Source organism: Ciconia boyciana, chromosome 4 (assembly GCF_034638445.1).
Source record: "Ciconia boyciana chromosome 4, ASM3463844v1, whole genome shotgun sequence".
Taxonomy (NCBI): domain Eukaryota; kingdom Metazoa; phylum Chordata; class Aves; order Ciconiiformes; family Ciconiidae; genus Ciconia; species Ciconia boyciana.
In genome coordinates, this window is record NC_132937.1 from 72,804,518 (window position 1) to 72,820,200 (window position 15,683).

The 15,683-nt window shown below is 43.2% G+C and overlaps 1 protein-coding gene across 1 annotated transcript in view; it reads right to left on the minus strand.

Moving 5' to 3' along the window:
- Window positions 1–306: 306 nt before the first annotated feature.
- Window positions 307–15,683, minus strand: part of LOC140650839 (neuronal acetylcholine receptor subunit alpha-7-like) — a 63,974-nt gene continuing 48,597 nt past the window's right edge. Inside the window, exons 9-10 of the mRNA XM_072859640.1 lie at window positions 6,043–6,152; window positions 307–825 (exon numbers count right to left, since the gene is read on the minus strand). Coding sequence (XP_072715741.1) covers window positions 307–825; window positions 6,043–6,152 — 629 coding nt within the window. The remainder of the gene's footprint in view (window positions 826–6,042; window positions 6,153–15,683) is intronic.

The following is a 15,683-nucleotide window of genomic DNA, read 5'->3' on the forward strand; positions in this document are numbered from 1 at the left end:
ACACATTGATACTAGTGTTAACTTGTAATAAATACATTGTAGATTTTAATTCTTGTCTATCATTTGTCACAGATCTTGACATAATGACATGCAGAACTAGTCTATGAAATAAGTAACAGAGCTCAATATGTTTACTATTCAGTAACTACAATCACTAACATCAGGAATAAATACCTCCTGAAATTATTTTCATCCCCTTCTGTGTATGTTAGTACATATAAGTACACTTCTCTATTTGAGTGAAATTATCTAGCAAAATTACTGGAAGTATTCACTTTTAAATTATCATGCTCATCTTTGAAATCCTTATGCAAAATCCTTTGAAACAGCTTCTATAAAATTTGGAGCAGACATGAGTATTGTAAATGTGCAAATGATGGCAAAAAGGGTAAATGCAACCAGGCATAATCTGTCTATGACAGCAGCTGCAAACTTCCACTCACTGCAGATCTCTTCACCCTCATCTTGTTTCCTGAAGCGCATAGCTATGAACTGAACTTCCTCCAGGATCTTCACAATCACCGGAAGAGTATCCATTAAAGCTTTCTTTTGAACAAGCTCAGTATCTTCTGGTAAGGGGCAGGTAATCTTTCCACTTTTGCTACCCAGATCATTCTGGGGGCAGCATGGATTTTCCATGGCGTGGTAGCTATAGATTGTGTTGCCATTGCTGGACTGGTGCCCAGGTATGACATTCATCTCCATGCTGTTTACGCTCAGATGGTGCTTAGGGTAGCTATATTTGCAAGAGAGGGGCTTTATATTTTCCCCAGGTTTTTTCATTCGCAAAAACCAAGCACACCAATTCAGCAGGATGACACGGACCTGAAAGAGAGTGATCATAACAGAAATAAAGGGAACTTTTGTGCATTTTAAAATTTTTTGAAATATTTCATGACTGTTATAGTTAGTCTGTATGGTACTTCAGAAAGACTGACTGGTTTCTGTGTTCTGCAGCTATCTGCTTTCAAATGGATTTTTTGGGGGTCTGGCTTCTTCCTAAGAATGACCTTTTTTGGATATGTCTTGAACATAGAGGTGTTCAGTGCCCACTTAGCTTATAAACCAAAAGAGATGTAAAATCTTACTTTAGAAAATTATTTGTTGAAGTCCTATCTTTAACAAACAATTCCAGATCTCTGCAATTGAGCCGATGGCACAAAATTGGCTACATGGTTTTCAACCATTTGTCAGATAGTATGGAAAGAGTTACACTTAAATATTTAGGGGGGACACAAAGTTTAGATTCTGCTGAAAAAAACCCTACACAACAGGCTAACACCTGTTTTTAGCACGTTCCCCACACCCATGTCTATTGTTTAAGTCTACATAAATGCCTTGGTTGTTTGGGTTTTTTTATTTGAAAGCCATTTTAATACTCCTTTGAAGAGTTCAGCCACATAATACAGCAAGCCTTTTTTCAAAAGAATAATAATAAATCAATTAAATTGGGCAGTTCAAAATCTGAATGCTGCTCTTAACTGCTGTCATTTCCTTGTGCTCTGGTGTACAACTGCTCTGGCACATCACAAGAGCGCTCTAACCTGCACCTGGCAGATTGTGCCCCATATGTTTCTTGTCAAGGTCATCAAATGAGCTAAATCCAGAGACTGCATCCAACATTTTTTCCCAGTGAATTGATCTTCAGATGTCTTGTCTGAAATCTGAGCCTGCTATGATTCCTATTGTTAACATTGTTTGTTGTGAAAGGCAGTAAAAAGGCTATGAAATCAGTAATGTCTTATGTGAAGGGCAGCAAACTAAATCATTGAAATCTTGTAATTATAAAGTCCTTCAGGTATTATGTATACAAAATGGACATTTCCGATATGCTTGTGAAAGTCCCTTCAGGAAGATAGGTTGCCTCTTTAATGACTTTATCATTCTGCTTGCAAGTCAAATAATCTGATGTCCACGAGAGAACAGACATGACCTCTGGTTTCACTTCTGAGCCTTGGCCCAGGACTCCCTGTGTGATCCTCCTCCAGTCACTTTGGCCATGTTTGACTCCGGACCACACTTTGCCTCCAGGGTTGCTTTAGATGCAGAATGAGTTGTCTCCTGTGCTTGCACAGTACAGATGTAGGGATGGGGAAATTACAGCTAGCACTTTGAGTTGCTGCTGTAATGACAAGCAGAATTTCAGAAAGGAGAAAGCATTAATTACCACAGGTGGGAGTAATAAAAATAAAAGCCAAAAACAATGACTAGTGGAAGATGGTTACACAATTTTTATATTCTGCAGTGAGAGGTCTTCTGGGTCACAGCCCTATGCCATTTCCTGTGAGCCTTCCTGCTTCTCTCCCACTAATGAATCTTTTATTCTTCATCCTGAAAGACTATTTTCCTGTGATTCATATTATTCTGCTTTCATTGGAGTCTTTAAATATTTCATTATTTCCTCCACAGTCACCACAGACAAATAGAAAACTATAATGTAGCAGCCTAAAAAATCGATCCTGGATTTAATTGAACTTACTTAATTACAATGTCCTCTGACTGCTTAGGGACACAAAATGGAACATTATGGAACAAAATAAAGGTCTTAATTGCTAGCAATATTTCAACAGTGTCAGTGGCAAAGGAGAGAGAGAAATTAATTTTCCAGTACTGTGAAATTCCAAAATACTAAACCAGACAAACTTTCTTATTAGAAAATATTAATATGTCTGCCTTAGCTCTGGAAGGAGACATGAGGTGAAAAAGCTCTATTCTACAGGAATGCTACTTTTTCTTTCAAGACAAAGTGTTTACTCATTAGGAAAATTACATTTATAAATACAGCCAAACCCATTTCCCATAGAAAAATAAATACACAGAAGACAGCAACAGAGCTTTTAATTTGCTTGAACTTCCAAACGCCCTATTTCCTTGAAAACACAGACACTCAACCATCAATCTATTCTTGTCATACTAATTAATTCAGGAGACAGCTGCAGCATAGGGGTTGTTGGAAAACAGCCTGGGCATGATGGTACGAATTGATATTCTCACCTGTATTATCATATCTGGGTTTCTGTGATGGAAGGGCACAGGTATAGCTGCCCTCAGAGGTCAACAGCCTGCTGTGACCCTCTCCACCAAGGTCCTCTCCTAACCATGATACAGCTGTACTGCTAGCTCCCATCACAGCCACCTGCCTGGCCTAGAACAGAGGGGAGAGTCTCCAATTAAAGCTCTCCTGATCTCGGCATCAGCATCTGAGCAAATCTGTGCATGTCCAGGTTTAAAATATATCAAAAGAAAAGCCTGAAACGTGAGACACCTGCTTTAGGCACAGCAAAGAGCCAGAGTGCTTGTACCTTTTCCCAGAAAACCCTTTCTTCTCTCTGTACTTGGTCTCTCCATATCTCTCGCCTGTGCAACAAAGGTTGTCAGCAGAGGCAGGCTGATGGAGCTGTAACTCATGCCTGAAATTATCCACTCTCAAATTGCTCCTTAGCTGGACCTTCTTTAGAGCTCTTTTCCATGCTAGCTCAGCAGAAGTTATCAAAAGTGTCAAGTAGCCAGCAGCTCTCACTTCTCAACTGAGTAGCTAACAAATGCCCTGACTGAACACCTTGGCTTTAAACTCCTCTCTTGGTAAAAGGAGGCACAATTGGAAAGGAAGGCACAATTCTCAGCACTGGAGTAAGGGAAGAAGTGTGCATCTACAGAGAGGCTAAACACTAACACGCACATCTCCTCCTCCTTCTGGTTCAAAGGCCAAACACAGAGCCCTTGAGAGACAGGCAGGGAAAAGAAAATAAGCTGTTCAACTGTAAATAGTTTAGAAAGCAGGTGTTCAGGCAATGTGGTCAGTCAAGTTTTCTAGGTCCAGACCTGCTCCCACACAAGCCCAATGCCTTCCCCTGGAACTTACTCCAGCAGCTAATACCATTTAAGCAGGAGGTGAGAACAATCCTGTAACAATTAATCAGGGTTAGAGCTTTGCAATAAGCTGATGTCTGGCCCTGCCAGGATGAGGAGGGTGCAGGGAGTAAATAGATGGTAGGGGTATCTGCTGGGACTGGAATTGCAGAGAACAAATTTCAGGTAAACTATTTCCTTCTTTCTGCAGATGGCAATCTTAAATTCCCAGGTTTTATTGAGCAAAAATCTTTCAGGGTGTCTCTGTAAGAAACACCTCACATAGGTGGACAGGAAAAAAAAAATAATGAGACTTTGCCATGAATCCTAATGACTGAGCTTTGCCCATGCCTTGCAGAGGACTAATGCCCACTTTTGTGGGATCAGCCTCTTCCCTACACACTTGGCATTCACCCTTTTTCTCTTGAGATCTCTCAGCCCTGTCAGCTTGCCTGGTCTACAGCTTTCACAGTCTATCATCTGCACTTCCCAGTAGTGCTTTCCAGAGTCTTTGCTTCCTGATGGCATTTTTTTAATGTATGCCAGTTCAGCTGTCAGGCCATTAAATAAGGTTCCTCAAGAGTGAGGATTTGTTGCATGCTGTGTTTCCAGCCAAGAGAGCAAGAGACTGGTAGAGAGCAACAGCTGACTTGCAGGGCCTGTGAGCAGATTTAACATGAGCCATTGTGTCTAGGCCCCTTGAAAAGCTGATGAAACAATAAAATTGTGCAGGGGGGCTGTTAGGCTGCTGCATACCCTGTCCATGTAGACATCTGAAGCATGTTTACCCAGATTTGTGCCCTCAGGTCTTGCTTACATGCAGGTTCATCCAGAATTTACATGCTCTGCTGTCTTGAAAGTAAGATGATTTTAAATGATACAGCACTTTAAGAAATAATTGTTAGTATGCTTAATTGCTACTGGACTTTTTTTTTTTTTAATTTGCATTGATGCTGCGGTTTATTTTTAGAGAGGCTAAATTAGAAAGCTGTTCTGTACTCAGGCTGACATTGGTAATGCTGTAACATTCAACATCATGTCAGCATAATCATCTAGCATGACCAGTGTGGTGAATGAGATACCAGAGGATGCTGTACAACCAGACTTCTGTGAACCGGGGTGGGTAGATAGTTGACTGTGACTATTTGTATCTGCTTCTGCTTTCTTTCCTTTTCTTTTTGTAAATACAAAGCATTTGTTTATTCTGCTAGAATAAGCACTTGTTTATTCTAAAATCTGTTCTTAGGAAAAGGAGAGAGAAAAAAAAGCATCGTTTTCTTTTAACTTGAAAAGCTAAAGGAAACACATTCCTCCTGAAAGCCAGCTGGCATTGGTGCCAGACCTCACTAGGCTAACAGTCTGCTGCTGTAGAGAAAAGAGGGTCCACATACTAATGCACTGAGAATTGATCAGATGGCAGCAGACAAAATTGTTTTTCCACACAGACAAGTGGATGTGGCTTCAGCAGAAGGCAGATTTCCAAGCGAGGGAAGTCCAGGGGTCTCCTCAGTCCAGTCAGACTAAGCCCAACACTGTTGCCTTTTTGTTTCTGCTGGTGGTGCAGTAGCAGTGAGCTCCAAGCTTTTAGAAGCATAGCTGGGTTCAGTATTCAACACCCTCACTACACTGAGGTATTGGGGTTCCTGATCTTCCAGCAACTCAGGGAGCCAGCTCATAAGTGGAACCGTTGCAAGACAATTAAATTGGCTTCACCTTCTGTCTTTATTTTGGGAGATTACAGCTCTGTCAAGAACTGCAGTGAGAACCTCTGTAAGGGAACAAAGCAGACAAACTGCCCAGCACAGACCAGTAAGTGTTTGTTTAGTGCTTTGAAATGTCACATTTTATCAGTACTGGTGTCTGCTGGCCAAGAAATCAAAGGTGCTGCCCACAGGGTTAGCGCTTGCAAAGCAGGTGCTGAGCAAGATTACTCTGCCATGACTCAGCCACCTCATTGTAAGTTTAAATAGAAAACCCAAATAACAGATACTGTTTTTAATGGAAAACCAAATTTAGTATGTTTGTTCTTTCCCTCCAATAGAAAACATAAGTGTCACACATACTGTCTGTAGCTGACTCTTCAGATTAATGGAGAAAAACTTCTGCCCCTCATCTGTAACTAGTTTACTATAGCTTTTAGATTAATTTTTTCTTTCAGTAGGCTGTTGAATATTTACCACCAAAGCTGCTTACCCATTTGGGCATCTTTCCTGCTTGTGGGTCATGATGGTGAAACTGCAGAACCAACACTGTTACCACCACAGACAGACCAACGATGACCATGATGCTAGCAAAATACTGAGCTGCAAGTAAGAGGACTTGGTTAGGAGGGGAAAAAGCAAACAAAAGGCAAATAATATTCCTTGGCCATGACCCAAGCTCTATGTTTGAGAACTGCTGAGTTACATCTGAACATTCTTTTCTCTGGTCTTCCACACTGGAGCATTTGAAGCCTTTGAGGTTTTCAGCGTATCTGCTTAGCTCCCTCCTCTCCAATGAGGGAAGGGATAGAACCAGCAGAAGGCATAAACTGCTTGGTTTTGTTCCCAGAGAGGAATGTCAGGCCCCATGCTAATGACCTGCTCCCTGCCTGCTGCCAGGACAGCGAGGAGCTGAGCTGACCAGACCCACTGAACACCAGCATCCCTAGCCCTGGGCCACCCTGCAGTATCAGCAGATGTGCTGGAGGGAAATGCTGTCCTCATGGCGTCACTGGGCCCCCTCAGGAAGTGTTACCAGACCCCCTCCCTTGCCCCACCAATGCTTACAAGGGGTTAGGCATCTTTTTCAGCACATGCCTCAGCCCTCAAGACCACTTCTTTTGATTCCTATGAAAGCACGCTACACCCTTGCTGAGCGCTAAATTTAAGCCTGTGATGCAGGAAAGAAATCAAGATCTTGAACACCAGAACTGAGACTTGAAACTGTATCTCCTAAGTGGCAGTACAGCTTCCTCATGCCAGGAGTGAGATTGATGCACTGGAGTGTAAAGAGGAATTACCCACAGGGCTAATGACATTTGAAGGCTGCTGTGGCAAAATACCAGGGAGCATTACCGTTGGCTGATATGATGGGGCGATGTGGGAGAGCACGTGACACTGCCACAGACTGCAGCCTCCTCCCACCTCCAGCCCTCCCTCCTGCAGCATGCAGGAAAAGTCAAAAATTCAATACAGGCTCCAAGGCAAGTTTTGTTCTGGCTCTGTTTCTTAATACCACTTCCCACTGCCTCAGCAGCAAAAGCTTGATCATAATAATAAGGTTCTCAGGCCTTCCTAAAACCAATGCTGCAATTGCTTCAAGAGGGTGGCATGACTTTCTGTGGCAAAATGAATTATGCAGCTGGATTAGAAGAATAGTCCGAAGGGTGAGGTGAATTGAAAGGTCTCTGTTGCACTTACTCATGAGAGAATAGAGTCAACAACCAGGCAGAAGCAGAGCAAACCAGGAACTCAGGTTTCAGGGAAGCTGGTTGATCTGATTCCAGTATGCCCCATGTAACAGAAACACAGCAGTGTTGATATCGCTAGTTTAATTACTTCCATAAGTCACTAAATAACTTCCGTAAACTCTACACGTTTTGATACCACCAGACTTCAAAGGCCTGAAGTGGTCTATTTGAAATGGCTTTGGCTAGGATTTTTCACAGATCCTTGGAAAACAAGTCCTGGTTGAACCTGGAAACAACTTGGTATCATCTGACTCAAGATCCCAGCCAATGATTAGCAGAGGAATTCATGCTCTCAGTTTTTTGTGCTGTAAACCCAGGAGCAGAGGTCAGGAAACTGCTATGGAGACCTACTAGTAAACAGGGAAAATAGTTCTCTCAGGAACAGACTGGAAACTGTAGGGGACCTGTGGACCCATAAAGAAAGATGTTTTATGTTTTTGCCTGGTGATAGGCAAGGAAGATGGCTGGGTGTGCATCACCTGCATTTGGGGGGTAGGGGGGGCTTCTGTTCAAGGTACAGTGAAGTTTTCACTTGGAAAGTAAGGATGAAGGAAATAGGGCATGGTACTTCAGCCTTATTATCATTGTCAGGAAATCAAATGTCACAAGATATCTGTGAAAAGAGAACTGGCAGGTAGACTTATGCAGCCTAGGTAGGTGCACATGCTTTATTCATTGCAGGGGGAGAAAGCTCCAGAGCCTTGGAGCAGCCCAGACCTACTCTAGGGCTGGATTTTGTCAGCCCTGAAGAGCCAGCGGTGAAAGGGGATGAAGGAAGTAGCAATGGCTGGCACATCTGTTATGTTAGCCTTTCACACCTCTACTTGGAGATATGATGAAGGCTGTTGCCTCCTTTCTTGTGACAAGACAAGGTAGACCTAATAGCCATTGTTCACAAAGGAATTGCTAGATCTTCTGCCCATGGGTCTCTTTTAATTGAAAACATGAGTCTGTGCTTACAAACCAGACCCTGCATTGAGGCAGTGCCACAGGTAGGGATGGCCAAGACCTAGCTGGGCCTGGGTTCAGTGACGGTTCACCTATAATGGAAGGAAAGGCCCCAGAACTGAGTGGGTACGTCCACGAAGCAAAATGGTGCTGTCTCTGAAACAGTATCCATACCCACTCAGCATCTCCTGATCTTTCCTTCCAGGGTTCATTCCTACATCCTCTCTTTCCTGGCAGCAGAAAAACATGGTCCTTCTGCAGCAGTCAGGCAAACTGATGTGGATGAATCCTGTGCTGTCTCCCATGCACCTCCCTAAAAGCATGGCTTAATCATCCTCCAGTCTGGTGGCTTTGCATCTCTGTTCTTGGCTGTCTTTATCTCTCACACCAGCCAGATCAAACCCATCACCTGGTGAAAGCTACAAGGGCTGCTGTCAGTTTTCACTTCTAGTACCCGCTCTGATATGACCATGACTCGACCTTCTCCAACAACCCTGTGAGCAAAGGAGCCTAGCTGCTGAAAGGGTCAAGCTACAATATGCATAGATAACACTTTCCTTGGAGCCACAGGACCGCAGTCTTCACTCACCCTACCCTAGCCCCACACAGCCCTGAATTAGAGACTTCCGTTGCTGGGCCTCCACTGATGTTGCTGAGCAGAGAAATAGGATGCTCTCCTGTGAGATGTGGCACAGGAGACAAACAGTGGAATAAGAACTGAGCTTCGGTCTCCCAAGTGGCAGCCACAGTCCAACCACCAGACTTTTTTTGCCAGTATTTTAGGGTCCATCCTAAAGCCTACAGCACTTATGCAGTTAGGGCTTTGAAGCTGCTGCTCCCACAAAGTCCTACCCCTACGTGTGTCTGTTGGCAGTGGTAAATGCAAATCTGATTTTACAAAGAAGTTCAGCCCCTTTCATTTAAACTGCAGAAGGGAAATGCTCAGCAACTTTCACTAAGCATGTCTCTGTATCCTACTTAAGAGCTCCTGGTTACTAGGTCGTCCCTGGTATGGATGGGTCAGCTTGGAGGCTTTAACAAATTACTTCACCATGGGCAGTGTCAGGAACAGCAGTCCCAGACCAGAGTGCATTTTGAAAGAGCAGGGGCCTCGTTGTTGTATGTCAGCTGCTCTGAGGCACATCTGGGAAGGGACTGACCCCTTTTGGACAAGAACTGGCTCATTTGCACTCTCTGCCCTGGACAGCTGCCATAGGCCAGGAAAAGGGACCAGAAGACTTGTGTTTGGAGCCCCTCAATATCCCTGACTTACACAGCAACATTCCCCAGGGATACCGAGGTCTGCACTGGTCACTGCTAGGTGCTCTTCTTGTGTTTTCAAATCTGCATGCTGCTTTCTTCAGCAGTTGTGTGTGAACAGAAAAGCTGTTTTGGATGCTCGGTTGATCTCTTTCAAGTAGTATGAAGTATTTGCACTTCTACAATTTATTTTCTTCCCTTTCATTCCCAAAGGAGGCATGATGTAACACACTACCTAGACAGATGTTTTAACATCTGGGAGTTGTCAGCCTCTGTCTCAGCACTATCAGAAGATGATCAGGTGCTGTTGTATAGCAAATATGGATCTAATACAACCACAGATAGCCAGAAAGTCTTTTTAAAAAATAAGTCACAACAGTTGTTTGTTTTTGCAGGTATCCTCTGACATCACCTACATCAAAAGGATGGCAATGACTTGCAATTCATAACTTGAGAGGCTTCCAGTACCATTTTTTGATCTTCTGTGCCATTATCTGAGATTAGAGAAGAACCTTAGGATTATTTTAAAGATTTTTTAGAAGATCTGCTGCTTGAGTGGAACTGGATTAACTTTAAGGACTGATTAGCAGCAGGGTAAATAAAACAGAAACCCTAAGAGAAGCAAGATGATTCCAGATGGATGCTTTGCCTTGTTGATTTTATCACTGCACACTGACTAAGAAAGCTGTATATTACCCAGATCTGTTAACACAGTTAATCACAGGATAGGCAGAGCTTCTCTGTTGTAACCAGTTACAGTCCTGCTGTTCCTATGAAATAGTGGGGGAAAGAGGAGATTGTTGAGCTCAGGTATCCACAGTGACCAAGTTGGATACTTCCCACTGGTGTTTCTGTTTGTATTCCTTCTTTGCAAGAAATGTCAGGTTTTGCCTATGAAATGATGGACCAGTTTGGAGCTGCTCCGAGTCAGGTCATTTCAGTCATTCAGTGCTGAGTGCTTCTGGTGAACTCTCAGAAAACAGGAGAAATGTCCCAGAGCATGCACAGAATGAGATATTCACTGCTCCTTCTTCTGGAAATGGTCCAGGTTAATGAAGTGAAGCCTGTGGAGGATGCAGGAAACCTCAAACACCAGCAGAGGGGCTTCCAACCACCCTTCTTTTCTCCTATGGCAGGGACCAGTGCTGGTGCTGAGCAGATGCTGTTGCAGTCTACAACGTGTGATGGCAGAGTTTCTCAGAGACCAGGGAAACCAAAAGGTAGAGGAGGGATTCCCTTGCTGGCTGATTTACTGTTGTACACAAACAGCAAAGAAACACAGAAGAGGATGTAGGCAGGAAAACAATTTCCACCATTGTCGAGATTTGCTGTAGCTGGGACACCTTGTGCTGTCCATTAGCTCTCACTGACCAAAGAAAGTGAAGAGCATCATCTCAGTCCAGCTGGTCTCTCATAAACATGAAATGTCTTAAAAGAGTGAGAGACTTCAGGATTGGACTCCGTGTCTACCTTTTGGTTATGGTACTTGTAGAGCACATAGCAGCAGTGTTTTTGAAGTGTTTTCAAACTCTTCTCCTCCCACACACTTTTGAATAATAGAACTGCATGTTTGAAAAGTAAAACTGTTCTTTTTTTTTTTAATAAAGAAAAAGTATCCAAGACTCATGGCTTTGGGAAAAGCACCATTGATCCCAAGGCATGAAACTGTAAGAGCTGTTGCGAATGAGAATTTCTCTTTCACAGAAGAGGCTGAGCAGGGTCCTGGCACCAGCAAGGTAGCCCGCAGGACAATGAAAGTGAGGGAGGAAAAGCACTCCACAAAATTTAAAAGAGACAGAGTAAAGTGAAGTGGCAGCAGCTGAGGATATACAGGCAGATGACAGAAAATGTAACAGGATATTAATCACATTTTCTCTCTCTGGTCAGAACCACTAATGCCTTAACTTAAAACAATCTGTAACTCCTGGAGGTGGTAAAGCACCACATTGCTTCCTCGTCTTAGTAATTTGCAGCCTCGTTTGCTGTATGACTAACTGCAAGAAATCACCCCAAGCATCTGCTGCAAACGTACTTATTCACAGCGTAAAACCTTCATTCTTACTGAAATAACATAGGCATGATAAAGAATGGCAAGGAGGGGTCACGGCTGAAAATAAGTCATGATAGTAGACCCCTAAGCAGCAAGTAAGTGTTGTGGTTTTTAAAGAAGCAAGCAGAGGAGCTCAGCAAAAGAAGACAGAGAAATGCAAGTGAAGATAACTGCAGGTGAAGATAACTTAATTTTTATTATGCACTATTGGATACGTCCAGCCAAGGTGTCAAGCATCATGTGGATGTTAATCATAGGAAGTGAAAGTTCCTCACATTCATAAGCCCTGTGTTCCCCTTTTGAACACTCTCTGCACACACCAGCTTTCAGGTGTTCCACACTTTCTGCTATAAAACTCCTTTTAGAGAAAAATACAGATTCTTGATCCCAAACCAATGGTGTTATTTTGGAGACAGCTGGAAGGAAATAATGATTTGCAGCGCTTTGGAGTGATTTGGGCATGGGAAAAAATCAGAAATGATTAAGCACCTTCTCCTGTGCAAGAGCATGCCTTGAATTTCCAGGTGTAAAAAGTGCTCATGAGAGAAACAAATCATCTGACTGGCCTGAGAGGTCTGAACATTTCATTTCAAGATTTGGCTTTTGGGCAGAAGCATGCCATATCTCCTTTAACAAAGTACTTTGAAAGTGATGCTTCCCACAGAACACTGGCTGGGGTGGAGGAAGAGCAGTCAACTCAGAACTTATTGCAGCTTTGGTCTCAAGGTGAAAGCATCCTGCTGTGGGTGCTCCTAGCTGTTTCTCTGTGTGACTGCACTTTCTGTGCCACCTGGGGCCTAACCTCAAAGACTGCAGTAGCTCTGGACCAATATGAGAGTAAAGAGCTGAGTGGGGTTTTCGAAGTAAGCATTTCAGGGTCTGTCTCTGCACGGTGTCACCCTGTTCTCACAGCAGTGGGACTGCAGCACAGTAAACCAGAGGTGAGAGCAAGGTGGATGTGGGTGGGTGGAAGAGGGACCCCACAGCCTGTGTCTCACTGCAGAGTGGAACAAGAGGTGAACCTCCTGCTGACTAGGGCTGGGGGCTTAACAGTGTTTTCCTAAAAACAAAATATCTGGTGCTGGAAGCAGCTGGGATCACAGAGGGAGAGGGGAAAGTGGGGACAGCTACAAATTTTTCAGTGCCATGTGGCCCTGAATGTTTTCCCCTCTGGAGGTGATATTGCAGGTGGGGAGAAAGAAGGGTCAGGAAGCTGTGCTGGTTATGCTCATAACTGTGTTGCTCACAATTTTCCAAAGCAATGGCTTTTGGCCACATCTGACTTTAACATGGGCTGTGGATTGATCTGTCTTTCTAAAAAACTGTCTTGTTTTGGTAGTAACTAAACATTAGGAGCTGAATTTTTTTAAGCCTATGAGTCCAGACTAGCAGCTTATACTGAGACATTGATTTTTGAAGACATTCCTACAGCAGTGCAAGATGAGTGAGATTCTGGTCACTGCTTTATCAGGTACCGCTAGATGTGGGTAACCATGACCACCAACTGTGTAATCTTAAGGAGGCTCTAGTCAAAGGACAGTCATGAAGGGGAAGAGTTACAGTTAGGAATCTGTCTTGACTTAGGGGAACTTGTTCCTTAGTGTCTTCTTAACACATGATTTCCTAGCCTTAATTACAAGGTTGCTTTCAAATGGAAAACACAGTTTAATGAAACAGATCAGGGATATGGAAACTGTAAACAGGGAGGCACAGTGCTCTTTAAAAAAAGGAATTCAAGTGTATGTCTATTGCCTAAGGAAGGAACTTGTCCTTTCTTCAGAGATGGTCATAAAACCATTACCAAAACCGGATTTGGTTATCTAGTGCTATTTACATGGATCACATTGTCCTTATAGAAATAAAAAAAGTTATTGCAGTTTAGATCTAATTACCTCAAATGTAGTTCTCAGATGAATTAACTAAGCCTTTAGTTTCAATGGGCAGGACCTGAGCTTGTACAAAAGCTCTAATTGAAATAGCAGTATTTGTTTAATTTCAATTTGGTCACTGAACCAGGAAATCAACACACTGGGACATGGGTATCCCTTCTTACATAATGTGCTAAACTGGGTGCAATGGTGTTATGTGGTAGGCACAGGAAGGTCCATGAAATCCCCATGAAATTACTGGCATTTATAGAGCGAGACAAATCTGTGCATAATTGCATAGGTTTTTAGAAGCAGAAAGAACAATTGTTGTCATATACCTGAGCTGTATCACACAGGCTTTATGATTTTACCCAGTGATTAGTGCACTAAGACCAGTAATTTCAGGCGTGTAACACATCTGGAGTTCTCTGCCTTTCTGTATATCCTTTCCTCAAGTAATGAACTCCAGCTGTCTACTTACATAGACTCTTGATAAAAGTATTTTTAAAGAGAGAAATTAAAAGTAAGTCAAATCATGAGTGCAGCCAGACACAATTCCCATGAGGCATGATTAAGCTACACTAGGAAGGGTAAGTTTAGGACACAGCTGCTGCAGTACAGTTCTGGTCTGAAAGTCTTTCAGGAGCTACACTCCAGAGATTTTAAGTGCCAAGAGGGACCTCCAAGACCCTGTAGTGAAACAAGCCTTGTTCATATAGTCGACTTGTGTTGGATTCTGGCCAAACTGTTGTGTTTGTAGACATCATGGGATTTCAATGCTTTTGATCCAAATGGCTGAGCCAGTTGCCTGGCTATTGCTGTGGGTGGTTAATTTTTCAAACAGAAACAGAGGCATCTTTGCTATGGTTCCCAGACTTCTCCCTTCTTTGGCATTGCAGAGGAGTTTGCAGAAGGGCAGGATTCAATTTTTGAAAGATTGCTGTGCCTTGCTTTGCACATATGCATGCTGCTGAAAACTGATTTTTGGAAATATCTTGTTCCCCCAAAAAGGGAGGCTCTCCTGGAGAAGGACAGGAGCAGACATGCTGCTGGGCAAGGAGTAGCTAGTTACTGACATGAATGCAAGCTCCCAAGAAAGCTGAGTGAGAGCAAGGGGCAAATGTAGTGACGCACCCTGTCCAACTGGAATATTTCTTGGCACAGAAAGGGGCTGGCTCACTGTGGAAAGGAAAGCTCTACACATCACCCTGCAGTGTAGAGGAGCAGCAGGGTCCTGGTGTTCAAAGGCATTGAGAAGCCTGCTGCTGATCTCTAGGCTAAGCTTTGTCACTTGCTCTTTACAGAAAAGAAGTTGGCTTGTTTTTAAGGTGTATTAACACAACAGTCAGTAGGCTACACAGAAATGGGAGTCCATCGTGTGGGGAAGTTGCATGTGCGGAGTAAGACAGTCTCTGCTCTGGGCAGCTTTACAAACAGATGCAGAATGCAGAGGACATACCAAGGAAGGGGGGAGCCACTTTGCAGAGAGGCAGAAAAAAGCAAGTGTCTTGCCCCACCTGCTTGCTTGTGATTATTTAGGCTAGAGGTGCTTCATTTATTGTAAATGTAAGTTGAGGTCAAGGGAGAGTGGCCTTTCCTAAGAAGAATCAGGATATGATTTCCACATTTCTTTGCAAATATATCAGACCTCAGAAGCTAGTTCTTTTCTTGGTGTCATATTAGACCAGCTTTCCTTTTCTCCCTCCACAAAGACAGTCCAAACAGCAGCTGTGAGAATTTCCCGTGTTATTACAGTTAAGTAGTTAAAGCTGAGCTCAGAAGGCAGAGAAAAGTAAGACCTACAGCATGCTAGGCACTAGTGTTTTTGTACTAGCAAAGGCTGTGAGTGTTCATCCAGGTCCAGGTAGGTGTGGATGCGTGTTTGTTTTTAGAAACCCAGACCCTAAGAATATAATGCAGATTTTTAAAGTGCATAGGGTCACGTATTCAGAGCATATCTGCTCCCACATGCATGAAGACCAGCAACACTGGCTTTTCTGCAGGCCAGCAATGGATCTTTCTACTTCAAGATCAAATTATTTGCATCCTACTCAAACCACATGCTTTAGAATATTTGTTTATTCCTGTAACCTGGTGCTAACCATGCTGATTCTCCAAAACTTGAACAAGCTGTCCAAGCGTCTTCCTTTTCCTGACACTAGTTCCTGAAAATTTTCAACTGGACCAGAGAGTCACACTGAAGAACTGTGAAGAACCTGGTATATCCAGTTCAGTAGCTAAAATATCCAATTTGGGG